At 39.3% G+C, this 24,678-nt stretch overlaps 1 protein-coding gene across 1 annotated transcript; it reads right to left on the bottom strand.

The window, feature by feature from the left end:
- Positions 1-1,833: 1,833 nt before the first annotated feature.
- Positions 1,834-24,655, bottom strand: LOC118834293 (leucine-rich repeat-containing protein 14-like). Its single transcript, XM_036741753.1, has 4 exons — positions 24,465-24,655; positions 20,240-20,598; positions 11,822-12,445; positions 1,834-11,310 (listed from the first exon to the last, which is right to left on the bottom strand). Exons 2-4 carry the CDS (start codon positions 20,545-20,547, stop codon positions 10,755-10,757), a joined length of 1,488 nt encoding a protein of 495 aa, XP_036597648.1. The 5' UTR covers positions 20,548-20,598; positions 24,465-24,655; the 3' UTR covers positions 1,834-10,754.
- Positions 24,656-24,678: the final 23 nt, after the last annotated feature.

Here is a 24,678-nt window from a genome sequence, read left to right as displayed (position 1 = left end):
CTTCAGTTACCCTAATACTGAGAAAGATCTCATGAGTTACAAATATCATCTTTCCATCTAGGAATGTAAACAAAATGGTTCAACTTTAGTAAGTCCCTTATGATTTCTCTTTTCTGTTTACCTTTTCATGCTTCTCTTGATTCCTGTATTTGAAAGTCAAAGTCTTTGGTGTTTGTGGGTTGAGAAGTCTGGTAACTGCCACAGCTCAGTGATTCAAGGCCCGAAGGCCTGCTCTGCCCAACCCCCAATCTGGTCTGTCCTGGCACGGCCCACCCTGGGCTGTGCTCCATTCCCAGCGACCATCCAGGCCATCTTGGGCTGGAGACTTTTCCCTGTTATTTCATGGGTTCTGTGGCTCTAGAATTTGTTCAGAGTCATTTTTTTTACAGGTGTTTGGAGGGATTTGGGGGAGAGCTTAAGTGAGTCTGTTTCCTAGCCGCATCTTGGCTTGCCCCCCCTCCCATAATTGTTCTTGATCTTGCTTCTCTTATAACCCCAAAGTAAAATTTGGACTAGCTTCTGGCCTTAGAGATTGTTTTTCAGTTTTTCTGTTTTCCCCAAGGCTTGTCAAATTCCTCTGCCCCAAATTCAACCTTTTTCTAGCCTAAACTTCCTCCAAGCCATCTACATGACTTCCTTCTTATTTTGTTCAAGACCTCTCTTCTCCCACAAAAGCCAGAAGTACCTACAAGAATAACTTCTGTCCTCCCCCCTTCATTTTTCAGTTCAAAGTCTTTTTGGTTAGATTTGCAATACATCAAAAAAGCACATTCTTACCACACCTAACTAGGAACACTCTGTCATTCCTGTATTTTAAGGTGTGGTTGAAAAACCCAAATCCCATTCTTAGATGCCATCTTCTTTTAAAAATTTTTAAATTAAAAAGTGGCTGTCTTATTATTATTATTATCTCCTTTTCCCAATATTTCCCTCTTCCTCTCTTTCCCAAGAAGCAGTACTTTATAACAGGATCTTGGAAGTCTTCAGTTTTCCAGTATGATTAACCCTCAAAAAGATGAACTTGGTTAGGATACAGAGATTAAAAACATGATGAAAGAATGTAACAAACATGGAGAAGTGATTCATATTTATGTGGACAAAATTTCAGGGCAATACATATAAGTGCCCCTCAGTGGCTACAACTGCCATATATAGGACCTGAGGATCAAATGAGATCAAGAGTTTGAAAACCTTAAAGTGCTATAGAAATATTAATATATTGCCTGGAAAATTATTTTTCAGTAAAATTATTACAGCTGTCTGTGTACTCCTTCCAATATGCCATGACTTTTTCAATTTTATATGACAGCACACAACTACCGGGTTCCCATAGGGTGATGTTATTTATGTTACCTTTTTTTCCTCCATTCTCTCTTTTGGGGATAGGACAGGAGAGAGGAATAAGTTGAGCAATTTCCTTCTAAAGAGCTCATCCTCCTTAGGGTCAACCAAATCATCCTAGAAGAGCCCTAGCCACTGGCAACTGTCTGTTTGCTCCTAACAAGGTGTTTATTGGCATATTTACAACCTCTATGAGAAGTATGGACAGAAGTTCTGCATCAAATTGATTAGGGAACTCCCTATCTTCTACTATAGCCAATATCCAAAGATCTTCAACATAGAAGACAACATAGGGTAAAAGTACAGCTCCTTACCTATAGACCCTTTGTATTTCCAGCACCTTAGGCACCTTAGTTTCCTTTACCAAAGGAGGGAGTTTTGGAATGCTGAGTGTTCAAGATTCAATCCTGACATTGCTTCTACATAACGCTATGACTGACAAACCCAATAGTTAAAAGTGCCTTCCTCAAGGGCCCAAAAATTAGAGTAGGATTTTTTTTTCCAAAAATTTTATTTGGAGTCTATCCACTTTTACAACAAAAAGTATATTTAAACATGCACATAGACATGGCAACTTATCAACTTTATCTCTCCTTCTGAGCTTTAAAATTCTCTACATTAACATATCTACACATACTTATACATACACTATGTACTCCTTCCATGGATGTGGTATTTGACCAACACATTAAAAAATAAAATATGGCACTTCAGTTCTGATTTTTTTTCATATGGCATTACTCCATTTTGCACTTTTCTTACTTCCAGTCTTAGTATTTGTTACATTGCAGGGAGAGTCACCTTCATGTTGATGTGCCATGTTCTTTCTCCCTGACCCTAACCCCAATCCATCTATTCCCCAGCAGTTTAACATTTAGACTATTTCCAGTTTTCCCACTATTTCAAATAAAGCTTTAAACAAAGGGGTTTTTTTAAGAAGTTATTTCCTTGGGGGGATATTCCCAATATTAGGATCACTGGGTCACATGGCCAAGTTTATAATTCTTGCTGGGCACTGCCAATTTGCACTTCAGAAACACAAATTCATTTGTGCTGTGCCAGAAACACTTTTTTCTCACCATCCCACCATTGGGTTTTCAGAATTTTTAATAGTTCCCCCCAAGCTGGTGGAAATGATGTAGTATTATAGAATCAGAAAGAACTTTCTGGAGTATCTAGTCTAATTGCCTAATTGCGACCACCAAGCCGAAGATCTCCAGCACTGGGAAACTCACTACCTCCCCAGATAATCTCTTCTACTACAGGACAACTCTATTTGTTGAGTTTTTTTCTTATAACAGGTTTAAATCTGCCTCAATACCACTTCAACCCATTTTTCCTGGTCCCTCTGGGACCACAAAGAACAATCTTCCTAACTCACCATCCTTCAAATGTTTTAACAATGATCATAGGCATCTTTAAGTTGTTAATTGCTGGAGACTTTACATTTTTTTTAAACATTCACTATGTTGGATTCCTGTCTTATGAATTGTCTGTACATATCTTTTGGCCATTTGCTGATTAGGAACTTGATATTATGCTTATAAATTCATGACATATCCAAGGTGAAAATTTTTCTTGATGTTGCCCTTCTTAGTCCTATGCTATACATGTTTTATTTATATATAGTCAAGCCTGATAACTTTGTTTCAAATAATCTTTTGATTACCAAGAATTTGTCTTCCATTTTCAGGATAAGTATCCTTATGTACTTTTCAACTTCTTAAAAAGTGATATTATTAAAGATGTAACTCATCAATTTAGGTGGAGCTTATCACTGTATATCATATAAGGATCCAAGGTTACTTTCTTCCATATTTATTACTTTCCTCAAAAGCAACTGAATTATTCCTTTCCCTATTAAAATCAGTAAGTTCACCCTATACCTTTTGTCTATATTCTATGCCATTTTCTAGCTTGCACAGTACAAGCTTTAATAGTAATTTTAGACTTTTTGTTAATGCCTACAAAGGCTCTGAATCCCTCTCCATCTTGCCTCAAGTACAACCTCTGGTGGATGTATTTCCTTGCCCTGTTGTTTTCCAAGTAAAGCACACTAACCAGTTCCATATAAATTATCAGTATCGTATTAAGTCTTCAAATCAACTGGATTAGTTGCATCACTCCGCCCTTCCCCCTCCCCCTGCAACCCTGCTCCCTAGACTAGATTCCTGCTATTTTTCAAGCCTTCATCATTGTTTTATAGTTTCTTACATAAATTTTTCATTTGTTCATCATTGTGAATTTCCAAATATTTAATATTTGTTAGTATTGTAAATGAGATTATTGATTCTTCTGCTATTGTTGCCATATAAAATGAACAATTTTTGTACATTGTATCCTATAACTTGTTAATTTGCTCTAATTGGTCATCAATAAAATCCCTTAGCTTTTCTAGGTTTATAATATCAGTGATTATCTTTTCCTTTTCAATGTTTGTGCCTCCAATTTCTCTTTCATATTTTATTTCAATTGCTAGTTTTTCTTGTACTTTGTCACACAGTAATATCTAGTAGGTATTTGCTTCCAGTTTTTAATGGGAAGGGCTTTTCTAATGAGTAATATTTGGATACTGATAGAAAAATTTTAAGTAAAATACTAGTAGGGAGACCACAGCAATATATCAAAGAGATTATACTATGCCCAGGTGGGATTTATATCAGGAATGTAAGGCTGGTTCAGTATCAGGAAAATTACAAACATAAAATGATATTGTCTCATTCCTTACCCTTCAAATTAAGATCTCTAAACTCTGGATAAACCTTATTTCATCATGGCGAATAACTTGATGTTGAGTTTGGCTTTTATTTTGAGACTAAAATCACAGGGATAAGAACTGGACCTCTGATTTCACCAGTATAGAGAATTATCTAATGAAGAAACTTCTCACAGTAGGAGGTTAGCACTTTCACTACAACTCACAGTCTTAGAGAGTTGGCTAAAACACTGAGAAGTCAAGTGACCTGCCCAAGGTCAAACACCACATATGTCAAAAGCAGGACTTGAACCCTGGAGTTCTTAGCTCTGAGGCAGGTCATCCACTATTTCATGCAGCCTGTCAAAACATCAAAATTGTATCTGCCTCAAAAAAGAAACTGAGCACTGGATACTAACACGTTTAGAAAAAAAAATTGTGATTAGTATTATTTGTTCTTTGTTGTTTTAAAAAACTACAAGGTCCTTCTGCGCAAGACAGTGGGCAAAGTTATTTCATAATTCCCAGGTATTTTCTCAATAACTGATCCCTTCAACTTTTTTTTTGTCTGCTGGGTCAATCTAGGTATGTTATAGTTAAGTAAGTATCTGTCCTTTTTTTCGTTTAACTTCTCTGACATAGTACAGTAATATCTGATGTTTCAAAGTTCTGTAATTTTTTTTCTCAGTCTCGCCTATAAAATGGGGTTGTGAATTTAAGATGGAATTAACAGATTCAGTACTGAAGAGGACACAATAGTGTTTTCTTTACATTGTTAGGTATGTGATTTCTCTACTTATTTTGTGGGTCATTTTCTGATGATGAAAGACTCCTAAGTATTAGCTCTCTGTTCTTGTGGTGCTGTTAACTTTTTCTTCCACATAGCATATTCATATCCATTCACTATCATTCTACTTTTGTTATTCATTATGCCTTTCACATATAACATTCTCACCTGTCTCAAAACAGAGTTCAAATCAGAAAAAATAAATGTTACTTTAATGGATAATCCTACTTTTCTTATATTAGCATCTAGATTATAGATTTTTAGAAAGTGGTATGATATCATGAAGAACACACTGGTCTTAAGAGTCAGGAGGCATGAGTTCAAGTACTAGCCAGAGCTAGCTATGTAGTCATTACATAAATAACTGTATATGTAAATATACAGTCAGAACACTTACTGATGTGACTCTGGGCACTCTGAGTTACTTAAATTCTCTGGGCTTCAATGTATTCATCTGTAAAATGGGGTTGCTGTGAAAGTAGAGCCCTTTAAGTCTTAAACCACTATGGAAATAAGTTATTACTATCATCTGTTCCATTTTTTAAGTGTTTCATGAAGACATGTTATTGACATTTAATTTTTAACCAGGCTATAAAACTTTCACAGAATTTTAGTCTGTTTATATTCACTGTTATAACTATTAAATTTGACATATCTTCTATCCTTTTAAAAATCTATTTCTGTTGAAAACTACAAATGAATTTTTTGGAGTGAGGGCTTTTATAATCAGAAGGAATCTCTCTCTTCTACAACTATTCCCTATACCTGTCTAAACCACATATGATTTGTATTATTTATTGTACTCTTAACTAGGTGTGTACATTTATATGATCTTAGACCCATCTATTGGAACCTAGGGCTGTGCTTTGGAGTTTGTTTACTTGTTCCTTCTCCATACCCTTTTTGTGTTATTGTCTTAAATTCACATAACGATTCACTGATGTCTCCCTTTTAAAAATAAAATTATATCACTCATGCTTGATTTTATCTTATGTAAAATTGTGTACCTTAATCTATTTTCTAATAATTGAACATAAAGAGCCTCTCTGGCCACAGTAATTTAACATGTTATGCTTTTAAAGTGTCGATGTTGCCCCAACACATTTCAGAGATCCATGTGAATGAATTATGGGCTTCTCATAATGATTTCTATATGACTTATTAGTGAATGTTTTTCTGACTTTAGAAAAGGGCATTTAGTTCTTTGGCACTCAATTTACCCTCAGATCTTACCTCATGTTTTGGTTTTATGAGGTTTGGGAGCTTTTTCTTTCATCTCATATAACATATATACAAAATTAGAGGTTGTAACCTAATGGAAACTTTTATAGAAGGCATGCCAAAAGTTTTAAATATACTGCTAAAGCACTAAAGCTTCATATTATCACAGCTTTAAACTTCACTTAAGACTTCTGAAACACGCTGTATATACTTTTTTTTGTTGTTGTTGCTTGGAGAAATTTTCCTTTATCTGAGTTTGGGAATTTCACCTCTATGTGCCATGGAGTCTTTTGGTACGGTTTCTTCCTAAATGAGAGCTAATGAATTCTTTCACTTTCTAAAGCTGGTTTTGTTTCAGATATGGAAAAATTTTCTTAATTCTCTGAAAACCATCTCAAGGTTAACGTTCTATACTCACCCTGCTTCTACACTGGCCCAGTTAGAACCTAGAAACCCTAGAACAAAAAGCTCAAGGTCCATCTGAGCCCTACTTTAATCTTGGAAATACTTGTTCCAAGTACTGGACCCAGCTTTTATCAACCTTTAATCCTATTATTCTCAATGCCAAATTCGATCCCCTATTATCCTAGTCTTTATTGCTAAAGATCCAGAACTATCCAGTAAAATTTCTTGAATTTGTCCTCTTTCTCCCTTTCGGCCTTTTAAAAAATTCTTGTCTTCTTTCATTGTCCTTCATCATTTACCAAGTGAGTTTTGTTCCAGCCTTCGTAGCATTTCCTCCATCATGCGCTTGGCACTTTGATGTTCTTTTTTGAAGAGGAGAATTTTTTAAATTGTGCCCTGACCAACCACTACCATTTCTTTTTTACATTCAAGTCGATTTTAAATATTCTGGTTATGTTTGTTTCCAACATTTTCATTTCTTATTGTGGTTTTTATCTAGGCTAGACACCTCATGCTACTTTTTGTCTTGCTACCTTCCCTGAAATCTTCAGAAGACAGGAAATTAACATCTAGTCTCTTTTACTTCCCCTATGAGGTGAAAATAGCAGTTCTTTATCCCCATTTACTTCCTGGGAGTCCCTTAATTTAAAAGAAAGCAAAAAAACCCAAGATACCCTTCACTGCCACTAAGACTCAGAACACTGCATCCTCTTATCGCAGTGAACATGATTACCTTTCCCACCAAACTCTACTCTAAACCCCCAGCAACTGTATTAATAATGCTCCTACACCAAGAGATATCTAAGAGATAAAATCACCATTATATCTCAATAGGAAAAACAGACTGCATAGTATTCACAGGAAATGTATGAATTGGGGATCAGAAAATAAAGGTTTGAACTCCAGCTCTGTAACTTCTCTGGCTTTTAGTTTCCTAATGTGTAACATCAGCAGGTTGGACTAGACCAGGGGTGGGGAACCTGAGGCCTTGGGGCCACATGTGGCATTCTGGGTCCTCGGGTGAAGCTTTTTGACTGAGTCTCAAGTTTTACAGAACAAAATTAAGGGATCTGTTTTGTGAAGTTTGGATTCAGTCAAAGGGCCACACCTGAGGACCTAGGGGGCCACATGGGGCCTTGAGACCACAGGTTCCTCACCCCTGGACTAGACAATTTCTAAGGTTCCCACTTTCAAAGGTTCCCATTTCTAAGGTTCTAAGATTTGACCCCTTAGTTCAAAAGGCAGTTTACTCTGTTCCTAGCCTATTCGTAGGTTAGCATATTTCAAGAGAGGAATGAAGTACTGACCTTTCCTACTGATTTGCCTTTTCATGAGCTTGGGCCAATCTTCTGAAGCAAGACCCCTTAAAAATTATAGATAACTCCTGTGTTAAAGTCCATTCTATTGTTAGCATAAAAAAATTCCTTCTCTGTGGATCCCTAAGAAAATTCAAAGCTCTCATAATAACCCTGCGTCATGACACACATGTGTCTAACTCAACTAAATCTATCAAAAAGGTATGAACCCCTTGGGGTAGAAAAACTACAATGAATTTAGGCACATAATTTCCTGGGTTATCAGTAGCAGACACTTTGTCACCCATACCCCTCCATAGCTAAACCACAGCACAAGTTGGTGGCCCAATGTCTCCTTTAACCTAGGAATCCAGGAACTTGCTTAAAAAAAAATTTTAAAAGTGAATTTCAATATAATTAGATTTCTTTGTAATCAGAGTATTTTACTCGGCATTTAAAAATATTATTCTGTGAAGGGATCCACTGGCTTCATCAGCACCAAGAGGGTCCATGACACAAAATGTTAAGAACCCCTACCCTGCGTCTACTCCTTGGATAACAAAGGCTCTTAGTTCTAGCAGAATCATTCATGTCAGTTCCCCTGAAATTAGGCTTTAAAGAGATTAAGAATTTAGAATCAGAAAAACAATGCCAACTAAAATATTAAAAATGAACCAGCAGCAGGACTATATGTACCATACCAGCCACAGATAATGAGGGTAAAGATATAATCTTGAGAATGTTAGTGTCTATAACCTTTAGTTCAGAAATTAACCCCAGCACAAAGAAGCAAACAGACAAACAAGGAAATGTTAGAAATCCACCCATTATTCCTGGCTGTATGAAAGAGTAACAGTCAGGAAAATTAGTTTTTTAACTTTTTACCTGAAGAAGTATTAATGTTTGAATTCATTTCATAGGTACTGAGAGAACTTTAAGCATTTGGAAGAATTAACAATAACTCTGCACAGGAACCAAATATAGTCATATTTGTGACTCCTCCCTTCAGGAAAATTAGTAGTTTGAATGTCTTGAAAAATAACCTATTATTCAAGTAAATTTTAAATGTATACATGTGTCCAAAGGTATGAAAATATGGTTTTATATGCAAGGTGAGAGTTTAAAGTACAAGAAAATATTCTGCTGACTGATGTATCTGCTACTTATGTGGATTGTGCACTGTTATACTAGAAGTGGAATAACTTGGAGACTAATTTGGCTCTAAAACCATTCAAGACTTCTCACTTGTTTAGAGTTAAAAGTATGCTTTTGAGATTAAAAAAAGGACTACAAGAAATGTGAACCATGCTAGAGTAAGAAGAGGTGTATATGTATGTATAAATATATTTTATTGTTAATCACTGAACTGCTTTCTGGATATAAAATCCAAGCCGGTTTATTTTTGTTATTATCTTTATCACTTACTTTCACTCAGGGAATCTGCTGTAATTGTCAAGGGATATACATATATACAAATGTAGAAGGCATAAGCAATAGAAGTATACCCCTTGAAAGCACAGCAGGAGATGCAGATCTTATCTAACGTTACTTGTCAAGCATTAATGTTCCTTCAAGAAACGGGACACTCCCTATAGCAACCAAAGGAGCACTTCCATTCAAACAAAGCCTTCTGGATCTGTACCAAACGGTGGCCAAGCTACTGGCTCTGCAGAATCAAATCCAAACAATAAGAAATTTGTTTGGATTTTATTGGAATTAAGCTTTGTAATTTGTATAATGCTGTAGTATGTAATGCGTCAAAGGATGTTATATGAAGAATACAAAGAAACCAGAGAACCTGATTTTCACTACAGTGGTCCCCTATTCCACCTTGGTAGAATAGAACCCCTCTTAAATGAAAAGGTGGCATACATTTAAGGATAACTTCAGGCAAGAAGGGTGACTCACATCTAGTCCCTGTGCTATGCGAAGTTACCCCCATGAGGAACCAACCTTAAATATGGACTACTTAGACACTCTCCCCTAAAATGAACAAGAACTCAAACAACAACCTGGGAAAAGACAATAGGGAATCCATTTGGAGAACTTTCCAGCTCCTACACAATCACCTGGAAGATACAACAGGAAATATATATCAAAAAGAAAACATCAAAAAACATAGGGGGACCTCACTCAATCTAAAGATAGTATTATCAAAGAAGACAAAGAGACTTCTACTCTGGGACTACACTCATGGTTTGATTGGTCAATTCAAATATCCCCAAACACCTAAATGTCCAACCACAGAATTTAATGGGCAATACTAAGAAAGTCCATGCTACTTGTTTATATTAGTTATTTATCCACAAAAAACGTCACTATGGGTCAGAACTAAGTAAGCACGTTGAGCCCACTGGATGGCTAGAGTTAGATTCTAAGGGACTCTGAAACCAAACCCTAACACCAGTATTTCATACTGGCCAGAGAAAACTCATGAGTCTCCTTGGTATACTCAACCATCAACTGAGCACTATAATAGGACTTTAAGTGCTCATCTGGGCTAAATCAGCCCAGTATGTCCTGAGGACATAAGAATAAGCCTTATAAAGTAGAGAAATATGAAGGCTCTCTTCACTCCCTTGGGACTGATATAGAGAGTAAACCAGACATATGTAAAGACAACCTTTTCTGAACACCTGGCCTGGTTTATCTGGCGTCATTGACAGGACTCTGTAAGTCCCTCTGACCCACTTTTGATATATGATATACTAGAAGGTAACCTAGCTCTCCTGGGGTCTCATAAGCGTGGTGTGTTCTCGTAAATATTACTCCAACAGACATACCCTCCCCAATCCCTCCCACTCCCAAACTATAAAGTTAGCTCCATGCCTCTGCTAGACAAGCTAGAATTCCTAGTATTTAAAGATGACAAGCAACAGGAGAGAAGGCCTCAAGACTCCTTGTGTGCCCCATTAAGAGTCAGTACAGGAGCTACCGGCAATCTCCTCTCAAGTCCAGGAAAAATGGATGGCTATGAGGTCCTCTCCATCCCTGGCAGGCAGCCCACCAGTTATAAGCTAAAGTAGTCAGGCATGTTAGGACCATAGACATCAGTGGTCCACAGCACATTAGCTCGGTCAGCTGACAGTAACATCTGGCGTAATTCAGCCTGGACATGAGCAAACTTCTCCTCATCCAGGAGGATAGCAGCAGGGGGTGGCCATGGCAAAATCTCATAGCAGTCCACAGGAAATGGATATACCACCAGCTGGAGCTCAGGCAGTACCTCTGACCGAAGCAATAGGGTTTTGAGTCCAGAGGTAGAGAGGGGATTGCCATAGAGACCAAGGTAGTGGAGATGGACACAGCGGCACAGACTTGGTAAGGTGGAGATAAGATGGGTGTCCATGAGCTCACACTCGGTCACATTCAGGAGCTTCAAAGAGGTGGAGACTGCCTTCAGCACAGCCTGAAAAGGGCCCAGGAGGGCACCTGAAAGGTTGTTGCCACTGAGGTCCAACTTCTTAAGGTGGGTGGCATGTGGGCTTTGGGCCAAGTACCTCAAGTCTGTGGGGAGGAGATAGCAGAAGGCCAGTTCCAGGCTTTCCAGGGGACCCTGTAGGCTGCTGCAAAGAGACAAAGACATGGTATTATTTGACATCAAAACCCAGAGATTTACTCATACCACCAGAGGGACAAGATAGATGTCGGTTCTGCTAAACAGCTTTGCCACACTGTCAGGAGATAGAGGTTTTGGCCACAGGGATATTGATGGAATGGGGAAGAACACAGGAAGAAAACAGGTTAATAAGGACAAAAATCCGTATGTTATAAAGTTCTCTCTTTAATGATCATTAACATTATGAAACTTTTACCAGAATAAAGAAGTGGCATGATTTTAAGAAGAGTAGGAAGACCTTAGATAAGGTTGTTATCAAAACAGATTTCTAGCAAGCTGAATGGTTATAATGAATGAATCTTGGAACATTTTCTCATGGAAGCAACCAAGAACTAAACTGGTGAAATCAGCTGGTGCTATGGAAGTAGGTGCCACTCACTGACAACAACTGCTATGAGTACAAGTGAGTATAAACAGAAAACAGAAGCAGTGTGAGGGGGACTCCCAGGCCCACTTACCTGAGCAACTGAGACAGCCGACCAGAAAGGCAAGAGGAACCCATATTGAGCTCTTTGAGGCAGTTCAACTTATTAAGCTCAGAGATAAATAAACGGAAGCTGTCTTCTGCCTCAGTTGAGAGCTGCCATAGGTCCACGTAGCTGTACTGTAGTTTAAGGCTCAGCAAGTTGGTGAACTTCACGACAGAGGCCATGAGTTCACAAAGACCAGATAACTCCAGGCTATTGAAGCACAGGTCCACTCGGCGCAAGTGCATGGGATCCAGTAACTCCAACATATCCACAGTGCTATTCAGAGGGAGTTCTTCAGCCCGGAAATCTCGACAACAAAGGCGCAGAGGGCTAAAAGCACTTGTCTGTAAAGTATCCTTTAGAAACCCATAGGAGCTGTGGGTTACCCGAAGATCTACTCGAACCTCAATAGGGGTAGGAGTATAGATGGGTGGTACTGCCTTCTTGCGCTTGGCCCGTCGACGTCTCTGTCTTAACGATTTGTTTAGCTGACCCATGATGCAGGTCTGGATCACAGACACAGTGCGGGACCACATGGTCATGGTTGTGAGGTCTTCCTCATAGCCAGAATCCAGAATTCCTGTCATGTCCAACAACTGCAACTGCAGCTTCCTAAAGAAAGGAGAGACGAGTTTGAGACCCTATCCTAGAAACCACTACTACATAGTTTACTCTACCCCAAAACGTACAGTTCATCCAGTGTGTACTTGATTTACAGTGGCGAAAAAATTAATAGGACTGTAATACAGTCAGGAAAGAAAAAGTTATGAAGGGAATGGAACACAGACATTCCAAGAGAATCTCATTAGGTACCTATGGAAACAAAAAATAATTAGCCTTGATTGTGCTTGAAACCAACACTATTAGGTCTCAGGCTTACTTATTTCCTTAACATCTAGAGAAAGAAAGGAATGCCCTAGGAAGGATCTTGCTCTCCATGTAACTAGTGAAATATAAAGGCTTTTGGGTCAAATTCCTGGGTCCCAGGTCAGTCTACAAGCACTTATGGTAAAGACAACTTCCTAGATCAACATTCACATGCTGAATGGCACAATTCGAATAGGCTCAGTGAGTACATACAGTCTCATTGCTATTTTAAGGCTGTACAATATCCTGGCTCTGTTTTAGTGTTTTAGTGGCTTGGAAAAGACAAAATATTATCTGGTTTTCCTTTATTTGTTCCAGAGGACTCATGACGAAACATATTAACTGTCTCCAGATAGAGAAGTGACAGACTCAGAGTGAAAAGTGAATTATATTTATTTTTTAAATATGGCTAAAATGTGGGAATATTTTTAATGAGTTGTTTTTCTTGCTTTCTCAATGGATAGAGGAGAAGGGGGTGAGAAGGAATTCAGAACTAAATAAAATTGGATTTAAAAAATAAAAATAAAAAGGTGGCTACTAGATTTTTTTCTGGCTAAAATTCACAAAACTGCTTAATAAGACAGTAAGGAGCTGTAATCCTCATCATAAACTGAGATAGATATAGAGGACATATGATGATGAAATCAAGAATCCTTAAAGCACTTTAAAAGTTAAATATTAAGTAGTTTTGATGATAATTGCCTTATAAATAGCTCCATTTCTAGCATCTTCTCCCACATTCAAGCTAAATATTCTTGCCCTCTTATTTTTTCATATAATTTGTTACTGACACTGACTAGCACTGAATTAAATTTATAAATTAACTTCATAAATATAGTCATTTTCTCTATGTTGATCTTATTCAAAGGTAAAAAGTGACTGTCCCTCTAATTTTCTTTGGTTTTGATTTTTGTCAAAAGTGTTTCATAACTATCTTTATAGGAGATCAAATTGTCTAGACCAATTAATTCCTAAATATCTCATAATGTCTTGTTGCTAACAGAATGTCTTTTTTATGTATCTTTGATCTTTTTTGGTAGTAACCTAAGAACAGGAATAATTTCTGTAGTCAAGTCAATTTGTTTTCTCATTGAAGTCTTTGGATTTTCTACAACAATAACAGTTAACATTTTTATAGTACTTACTATGTGCCAGGCGCTGTGCTAAGAATTTCACAATTATTATCTCATTTGATTCTCACAATAATTCTGGGAGGTAGGTGCTATTATTATCACCCCCATTTTATACATGAAGAAACTGAGGCAAGCAAGAGATTAAATGACTTAGCCAGGGTCACACAACTGGTAAGTGTCTAAGGCTGTATTTGAACTCAGGTCTTCCTAACTCCAGATCTGGCATTCTATACACTGCACAACCTAGCTGCCAATAATCATGTCATCTACAAAAATAACATGACCTTAATTTCCAATGTTAAGTTCTTCAATTTATTTTTTTCCTTTTAGGCCTATTAGCATTTTTAGTACTTTATATTCTGCTGGATCTGTGACTTCACAGAACTGAGAGTTCAAAGAGACTGTGGCATCAATCCAGTCCAAGTTATACACAAAAAGAATCCCCACTATGTGCTAAAAGACCTCCAATGGGAGGTGAAGGGGAATCCAACACATCTCAAGGTAGTCCATTTCACTTTTAGACAACTCTGATTGTTACTTTTCCCAACATTAAGTCTAAATTTGCTTTCTTCCAACTTTTACCCATTCTGTCAAATGATGACAAATCAGTCTAATCTATCTTCCACATGACAGCTCTTCAAATATTAGAAGACAGTTATCATGTCCCCAATAAGTTTTCTGTTAGCCAAACTCAACATGACCAGTTCAGTTCCTTCAACTGCTCCTCATATGACAAGGCCCCAAGGTCCTCTTACCATCCTGGTTGCCTCCCAGCTTATCAATGTCTTCCCTAAACTTTGGTGCTAAGAACTGAGTCCAATAGTCCAGATATGGTCTGATTAGGGAAGAGTACAGAAGGACTATAATCTAATTCCTAGAAATGATGCTCTCAATAAAGGCTGAGATTACATTAACTTTTTTTGGCTGACATATCACACTCTTGACTCACGTTGGGCTTACAATCCACTAAAACTCCTAGATCGTTTTCAGACAAAATGGGATCTAACCATCACTCTGATATCTTGTATTTATGAAGGTGATTTTTTTTAACCCAAGTGTAAGGCTTTATACATTTATCCCTAATGAATTATATCTTATTAGATTCAGCCCAATACTCTACCCTAGAAAGGTCTTTTTGGATCCTGACTTTGCCATCCAATGTTAGCTCTGAGCTTGGTATCATTTGCAAATTTTGTTAGAATGCTATAAATGCCTTTATTCAAGTCATTAAGAAAAATGTTCCATAGCACTGAACCAAGCACAGATCCCTGGGGCATTCTATCGGCCACCTTGACATTAAAACACTATGACTAATCTTTATAGTCTGCTAGCCTACTTAGTCTGCATTTGAGCTTCTTTATAAGAGCAATATAAGCAATATTATCCAATACTCTGCTAAAATCTATGTAAACTTATCTACAACATTCACCTAATCCATTAATTAAGTAACCCTGACAGTAAAGTTAGTCTGACATGCCTTCGTCTCTTCTTTCTGCTCACATAGCCACAACTTGAATACAAGTCTTAATCACCTCTCACCTATACTACTGTAATAGCCTTCTAATTGGTGTCCTTGCATCATTTCTGCCCATTCATCCTCCACTCCATGGCCAGTCATATTCTTCAAGTATATCTGACCATGTCAGCTCCCTACTTGATAAATTCCAGTGGCTCCCTAATACTTCCAAGATCAAATATAAAATTCTCTTTGGCATTTAAAGCTCTTCACAGCCTAGCCCCTTCATACCTTTCCAATCTTATACTTTACAACTCTCCACACACTATACCATCAAGCTACACACTGACCTACTTGTTGCTCCTCACACATGGCACCATATTACCAGACTCTGTAAATGCCTGGAATATTCTTTCTCCTCACCACTAAGCACCTCCTTACAAGTACAGATATTATTAGTACAGATCACAATTTTTTTAAAAAATCATTTAAACTAACAATCATTTATTTTCTCTCCTCCCTAGTCCCCATTGGAAAAAAAAAAGAAAACTCCTATAACAAATATACATACTCAAGCAAAACAAATTCCCCTACTGGAAATGTCAAAAAATATACATCTCATTCTGCACAGAGTCCATCACTTCTATGTCAGGAGGTGGGTAGTACGATTCATCACTGGCCTGATCATAACCTTTCCACAAGCTCTCCCTTTGCACCATTCTTATCCATGTCTTTCCATAAGTTTTCCACCACAGGCCTTTCTCTGATTCTTTTAATAGTACTAACTCTAATTCCACCAAATCAGACTCTGCCTCTCTCATTCTCACAAATTCGAGAAGAGGCCTCAGAGCACAGTCTTATTATCTAAGCAGGCATCTCTGCTACCAAATCCCAACAAGTGTCTTCTGCTTGAATGCCACCAGTGAAACTGAACTCTGGCCCACTATTCTTTTGGACAGCTCTAAACGTTGGGAATTGTTTTTTCCCTTTACGGAATTTTTCTACTTTTCAGTCTCAGAAACTGATGGTGGCCCGTGAGCTTTATTTTCAAGGCACTTGTTACAATGACTAATGGCTAGAGTGTGGGGGAAAGATGAGAAGGCCTAGGCAATAACAAGCTTGGATTTAAAAACTGCGAGACTAACACCTTGATGGCCTGAGAGAAGCTATCACGATGGTTCTCCCATTCCCTCCCTAGAAAAACACGATCAAAATTTCTCTGATAAAAGCTTCATTCCCCAAATATATAGAGAATGGAGCCAAATTTATAAAAATTAGAGCCATTCCTCAATTGAAAATGGTCAAAGCACATGAACAGGCAGTTTTCAGAAGAAATCAAAATTATTAATAGTCAAACAAAATGATGCTCTAAATCACTAATAATCAGAAAAATGAAAATTAAGACAACTTTAAGGTACTACCTCACACCTATCACATTAGCTAAAATGACAAACTCTGGAGGTGATGTGAAAAAATAGGGAGACTAACGCACTGTTGCTGGAATGAACTGGTTCAACCATTCTGGAGAATAATTTGGAACTATGCTGAAAGCAAACTGTACATGTCCTTGTAATGACAATTTAGATTTGAAGATCTTTCCCACTCATTAATGGGCCATGCGGACCTGCTTATGTCACAGGAAGCCTAAGTCACATGTGGTGGGAGGAGCTTGCTGAGAGGAATAGGAAAGTGTGTCACAGGAAATGCTCAGAGAGCAGTTAAAACTGAGGGAGAGGGCAGATGTGCCGGCTGTGCTGTGTGAGTGATTGTCGGTGGCAAGGCCCTGGCAGGGGGCGGGGAGGTTATGGGACGGAGTGGTTCTCTGCTGTGATATTGTGTACTGAATTCTTTGCTGCTGTGATGGATTGGACTTCCTGGATATGGCGTCTGGTTCTCTGGCGGTTTACTTCTACCTTCTATATGGAGAGTCTCTTATATTTTCAGAACTGCATAGGCATTTTGGCAATTATGGTCTATACTGTCATCATTGCCTTGCTAATACAATCCTCCAACCCAACAATACCACTACTAGGTTTGTATCCCAAAGGGATCAAAGAAAAAGGAAAAGGACAAAAATACAGCAGCTCTTTTAGTGGTGGCAAAGAATTAGAAATTGAAGAGATGCCCATCAATCGGAGAAAGGCTGTAGGAAATGACAAAGGAGATGGTTTCAGAAAAACCTGGAAAGATTTATATGAACTGATGCAAAGCGAAGTGAACAGAACTAGGAGAACAATAATCAAATGTGAAAAACTTAGCTACTCTGATCAATACAATGATCCATGAGAACAGGACTCATGTTGAAAAATTCTATCCATCGAGAGAGAGAGAGAGAGAGAGAGAGAGCGGGAGAGAGCGGGAGAGAGCGGGAGAGAGGGAGAGAGCACCGGTGAAATCTGAGTGCAAACTGAAGCTTTCTTTCACTCCACTTAATTTAACAAGTTTTTGGAACTCCACCCCTGCCCCACCGAAAGAATGTAAAAAAAAAAACAACTAAATAAAATATCATGTGCAGTATTAAAAAAAACATGATTGAAAGAAAAGTTCTCATTGCATGACAACAGCAACAACATGATGAGGATGAAGATAGCATTTATATAGTGCTTTAAGGTTTGCAAAGTGTTTTACAAATATCCATTTTATCACAACCCTGGAAAGCAGGTCGTATTACTCCATTTTTCAGATAAGGAAACTGAGGCAGATAGAGGTTAAGTAACTTGCTCAAGTTCACACAGCTAAGAAATATCTGAGGCAAGATTTGAACCCAGGTCTTCGTAACTCTAAGTCCAGAATTCTAACCACAGTACCACACAGCTGCTGAGGAATAGGGAGGAGTTGGCCACCAGAATAAGGGAAGCAGATATCAAATGCATTACAGTAAATTCCATTTATTTAACAAATACTTATCAAATAAACTATTAATAGGTACTGGGGATACAAACCTAAAAATAATACAAAATCTACCATCAAGGAACTTACATCATATGGGAGTGAGGGTAATTGAGAGGGGGGCTGTGTGTAGATGATATACAGATATAAGTCTTACGCAATTTGGCCATGATAAAGGCAAAGAAAAATCCAAAGTACTTCAGGAAAATTTGAGGGAGAGAACACTATCAGCCGGATAAATCAGGAAAGGAGGTGGCACTGGGCTAAAACCTTGAAAGTAGTTAAGGATTCTGAATTAATATGGAGGGTATTCATTCTAGGCACAGGGGACAGCCTATGCAAATGCATGGAGGAAATAGCATGTGAAACTTGCAAAATAGCTATTAGGATAGTTTGCATGGAACCTGGAGTGCATTAAAACGAACAATGTAAAATAAAGCTGGAACTTAATGATAGATTAGAGCTATATTACAGAAGGCCTTAAAGACCATGCTAAGGAGTTTGATTCCACTCCTATAAACTATAAGACTATAATGCAAGTCTGTAGAAAGTGGAGGGAGGTGTGGTCTGTGAACAAGGGGTTTTTGGCAATGGGAAAAAGATATGGTATGATAGCTATGTGTTGTAGCAGAAAAGGAAAGCTTAGAAGGGAACTACAAACTATCTTGGCTTCTACTTTGGATTTAGTTTCTACCTTTGTTTTTATGGGCTAGCCAGAATGAGCAGGGGAGGAATTTTGACATCAGTCATGGCTATGATTGGTATGAGGATGACCAACAAAGTCTTAAACTCACAATTCAAGTTTGGTACTCTATGGTGGTTTGGGCTACTATGTTGATCAGCTGCAGTTCACAGGTTATGATAGCAGTGTGTTTGCACATACCCTTCGTAAATACTGCTAAGCAAGACAACCAAGTATTTTAAAATTATGTTTTATTGCCTATGACTACACAGAAAAGTAACTCTGCCATTTAATTTGCTTCTTTGAGGAAAGTCTATGAGCCCTTCTTCTGTTTAGCTCCAAGTTTTCATATCTTGATTTCATTTACAGAAAAACTGGCAATATGGACATAGTTTAGTTCCTGCATTTACTCACTCTTTAGTCTTGAGACATAGATCATGGGTAGGGGGTGCCAATAAATGTTTGTTCAGGTTGTCTAAAAACTATGTGATCCTTAGCACATCCTGCCCTTTTCTGACACTGCCATCATTATGACGTAGAAGGAAATCTTACAGTCTTAAAGGCTACCTTCCATTTTTAAGCTATTCCCCTCCTCCCTGGAAACTCTTTGAGGGAGGAGCTGTTTTTGTACATTCTGTACCACACTGCCTAGCACATAGCAGGTACTTAATAAATGCCTGATAAATCAAATAAATTTTTAAAAAGAAATATCTGATATAAAGATTTCTTTATCAAAGATATTTCTCTGTTGTTTTTTTTTTTTTTTTGGCAAGGCAATTGGGGTTAAGTGACTTGCCCAAGGTCACACAGCTAATACATGTGTCAAGTGTCTGAGACTGGATTTGAACTCAGGTCCTCCTGACTCCAGGGCCAGTGCTCTACTCACTGCGCCACCTAGCTGCCCCCTCAAAGATACTTCTAAAAGCATTTTTTGTAACTGTGAAAAGCTGAAAAATCACACTACCATCCAATAATTGGGTAACAGCTGAGCAAACTCTGGTAAATCAAAGTACTGGATAATATAATAAAGACTATAAAGAAAAATTAAAAGATCTGAAAAAACGTAAAGTGAAGAAAGTAGAGTTGGAGGATCAATACATATAACGATGAAAACTATAGCAAAGAAAAATATATGCACAAATATAGGGTAAAATGGACAAAGACACAGACGGAGACAGGAAAAGTAACTGCTAAATTGTTTAGTTGTAATTTAAAGTTTGGTTATTTTATTAGATTTAAGTTCTTAAATAAGTTACTCATTTTAAAAAGAAAAAAATTTCTAAGTGGCTTCTGCTATTCATCCTTCAGCTCTAGAAGATATTTTATATGATTTTTTTTGCTGGGCACCCTATACATCAACTTCTCCAGGCCCAAGTTACCTGCGGGGGGGTGGCTCCCTTAGTCGTGCAGAGAGCCCCAGGATCACAGCCTGTACACTCTCCTTTGTTGGCCTTTCCTGTAGTGGAATCCGGCGGCAATCTGAATTTTCGCGCAGTAGCTGCTGGAAGCTAAGGAGAGGGAAAGGCCACATCTGTACCAGCTTCTGCAGCACCAATGTTTTTCTGTCTAAGAAGGCTGCCTTGAATAGGACTGCATATAGCTCCTGGGGCAGGAATGCCAGGGCCTGGCATGCAAAGACCTGGTCCTGGATCACCTGACGGGCACACAGGAACACCAGGGAATGCATGGCTGCAAGTAATGTTCACCAGATGCTCAGGAGACATAGATGGGGAAGCACCTGCCAAGAGAAAAGAAATTCAACATTTAAAATCAGTCTTACAGGCCTACAAGTCCCAGGTCACCATAACATCCACCCAACTGGGCCACGTACAGCTGCCATTCTACAGTCCTTGAACAACCAAAACCAATATGGAACCAATAATGCAGACTCAAACCTCAATACAGAAACCAAATGCAGCCTTTGGAGACGTAAATACTAGTATCTAGAACTTGGAGAATGGTAGCCCCAGGTGGTTCACCTCTGGAATGATGTTTAGGTCTGAATGTCATTTTAGAAAAGCCCACTGGCAAACAACCCCAAGACATGTATTCAGGAGAGGGGAACTAGGATGGTATGGGAAATCTGAAACCATGACATGTAAGGAGTTGTTGAAAGAAATAGGGATATTTAGCCCGAAACAAATTAAGGGAAAATAGCTTCTACAAGTGGCCAAAGATATGGACAAGGGTTCACCAGAGAGGTCAGGGCTTGGGACATGAAACTCATCCGTCCAGATGTGGTAGATGAAGCCAAGAGAAGAGATAAACTCACCAAGAGGGATGAATATGGAGAAAGACATTAAAGAAAGCCAAAAACAGTTCTAGGTTTGGGTCTTAGCTCAACATATATAGAGGCTCAGTGGCCCAAATATTCTGAGAAGGAACTGTGACAATGGGTTTATGCAGACCTGAGTTTATGTAGAAAACCATACTTATTAACATGCTTAACATTAAGCACTTAATAAATGCTAGTTGATTAAATTCAACCGTGATCTTCTTCTAATAGGAAAGTCCCCTCAGAACAAGAAAATAAAGATCAGAAAGGCACTTAGAGAATATAGGGAATCAGAGCTAGAAAATTAGTGTCAATGAGGAACCTGACCAAGTCCACCAGGAATGCCTATTGTCTGATCTGTGGAAGAGCTGCACTGTACACTCAAAGACAATAGCAATTCTAGCAGCTTCCTTGCCATTGGAGGCAACATATCAACAAGAATAAAGTCAGTTCTGTGACATTTGTTTTGAAACGTTCTAGGACAATTGAAGTATTAGGGAATAATATGAGAATAACTTAATTTTGTATTTGTTCATGTTTGATTTTGTCATCAACATTGAGAATGCAGAAAACAACATCACTTCACAATAAATCACAACCTGTAACCCTTCTAATACCATCTTCTACAAGAAAACTTCGGGTCTTTTTCAAGATAAAGTATCCCCAAGCTCTGGAAGTGCAGTTCACTGAGGCTGCCTTCTGGCTTTGTAGCCATCAACTTTGCCAGCCATAGATGCCAGAGGCCATGGATGCCATCACTATTTACTGTAACACATATTTATTTTTTAGTCATTTAACATGTACAAAACTATCCTACTGTTTTTACTTGGTTCATCTTTTTTATGTTATCACTGATTAAGTTTTTGAATGTTGTGCCCCAACCCCATGTTTCCCATAAAACCTGTGGTTTTAACTGCTTAATTTTGTATAGCACAGTGATTTTTAGGAACACTTATTCCATGTTATGGCAACTAGGTGGCACAGTATATAGAGAGAACCAGGCCTGAAGTCAGAAGACTCATCCTCCTAAGTTCAAATCTGGCTTTAGACACTTAATGTAACAGTGTGATCCTAGGCAAGTCACTTAACCCTGTCTTCCTCAGTTCCACATTTGTAAAATGAGGTAGAGAAGGAAATGGCAAACCACTCCAGTATCTTTCCCAAGAAAATCCCAAATGGGGTCACGAAGAGTCAGATACAACTGAAATGAGTGATCAATAAATGTCATGTTATAGCATAACTGACTGTTCCACTGTCCTTATAGCCCATGTGATTATACTCACTTTTACTTACACCCTCTTCCGTATTTCTTTCATTATGTATGTACTATCTTTCTTCCTAGTCACCCAGCCTCAAATCATCTCTGACAACTGTCCCAACTTTTCTAGAGTCAGGGCTGGGAAATATTTTAGAAATCCTCTAGTCCAGAGGTTCTTAACCTTTTTGTGTCATGGACCCCTTTGGCATCTGGTGAAACCTATGGACTACGTATCAGAATAATGTTTTCAAGTAAAGGAAATACTAAATTTCAGTCAGAGGTTAGTGAAAATAAAGGTAAAAAAAATTTCCCCAAGTTCATGAACCCCCTAAAATCAACCCACAGATGAGATTCCAGGTTAAGAACCCCTACTCTCTTCTAACTTTTTCATTTTATATAAGAGAAATTAGTCCCAGAAGGTGTTTTGCCCCAAGGTCATATCGAATTAGATGTAGAACAGGGATTAGCTCCCAGCTCAACATAAAATAAGCATTTTCCTAGGCGACCAGGAAGGCTGGGAAGCACTCCAAGGGTTCAGAAAGCAGAAGAGCAATGGTGCTACTACCACCATCAGCTAAGGGGCAGAAAAACTGCTCAAGCTGCCATTTGGGCTCAGGAATAAGCGCTATGGGAAAGGGAGGAAGAAAGAAGGAAAAAGGGAAGCCACATTCTTACTTCTGTTGTTACATATGCCAAGTAAGCTCATATAACTATGACTACTCCCCAAAACCTACTCCCCTTCCAGGGCCCCCAGAAAATTCAATCCACACCCCTCTCTTCCAGACAACCTTTCATTTCCATTCTTTCCCTAGAACAAGATTATCAAAGTATGGTCCCTGGGACGTTTTCATAATAAAACTATAATGTTTTAATATCTAGAATGGCAGATATGGATAAATATAATCCACGTAAAACAAAAACATTTTGGCGAAATCTTCAATAGTTTTTTTAAAAATATAAAAGGGTCCTAAGACCACTGCTCTAGAAAGTTTCTTCTGTACATTAACCTTCCCCCACAACCCTAAAGCAACCCACTTAGGCCCCTATCCATCCCTCCCACACCCTTCATGCCTCAGATCCCAATTCTCCCAAGTAGCTTCTGCTCCACCATCACCTGAGGAGATGGGTCTGTCTCTTCATGCTTTACCCAGCAACCACCAAACCCCAAACGGCTTGCTTGCTACGCAGTCCCTACTCTCTTTGTACACCCTCCCTCCTGCAGCAAGTATAACCATGGGCTGTTGTATCTATATATCTGCCACTCCCTCCCATCCAGAAAGTCTCTACTCACCTCTATCCTGCTCTTTGTCTATTTCCCCTGGTCTGAAGTTCCCCCTCCACTTTCTAACGTAGCCTCTAAACTCAGCTCCCTCCTCTCTCCATGCAATCAATCTGCTCTCCAAGTCGATTCCTACTAGCCTGAGACCTTCGTCACAATTTGAAAGCAATCTCCATTAACGCAATACAGTCTCCATTCCTGCTTGCCCCATCCAGATGGTTTTGGCTTGTCTCTACTCCAGCATCTGTTCCAAGTCCACTTCCTCAGGCCTGAGGCTTTCCCCACCAAATGCAGTTTCCATTCCAGCACCGCCCTCTCTCCCCACGCAGCCTCCATCCTTGTCCCCTCCCCGCCATCCTGACTTAGTCCTTACTTGCCCAAGCGTATTCCCCCCAGCCTGATCCCGCCTTCCAAATATCTCCTTTCCACTCCCGCTCTCCCCTTCCACAGTCCAGCTTCGTAGGGCATCCAGGTTCAATCAGCTCTCCTGGTCCACTCCGTCCCCCCCCCCCCAGCCCCCGCCCATCTGCGCTGCTTCCAGTCTAAACCGTCCCACCCCACCCTACGTATGTGTGCGTCGGTGTGTCCTGTCAGTCTGTCTGGGTTTCTCTTTGTACCTCACTCCCTCCCCCCAGCGCTTACGTCCGCCACTCCCACTCTCCATTGCTCGCCCCGTCCGAGCCAGCCAATCCGTCCCTTCTGGGCCTAGGCCTGGGTCGCCGCTGCCCGCCCACCCCAGGCCTTCACGGTTCTCCTCCCCCCACTCTCGGTTCGCAACCCAGCGAGTCCGACCTGATCACCCCGGAGCCCCGGGGCCAAGCCGTGCCTCAACCCCGGGCACGGGCGCGGCCGCTGTCGTCGCCGCTGCCGTCGTCCCCGTCGGGATCTTCCACAGTTATTGCACTTGCTGTCTCTCAGAGACCAACTACCTCCCTCCGCCACGAAAAATAGATCCGGCTCGGTACGCGCGGAGGGGCGGGGCTGATGACGTAGGAAGCTCCCATTG

The sequence above is a fragment of the Trichosurus vulpecula genome, chromosome 1, assembly GCF_011100635.1.
Source record: "Trichosurus vulpecula isolate mTriVul1 chromosome 1, mTriVul1.pri, whole genome shotgun sequence".
NCBI lineage: Eukaryota > Metazoa > Chordata > Mammalia > Diprotodontia > Phalangeridae > Trichosurus > Trichosurus vulpecula.
The sequence above is the reverse complement of the archived record's forward strand: the minus strand, read 5'-3'. Positions and strand labels throughout refer to the sequence as shown.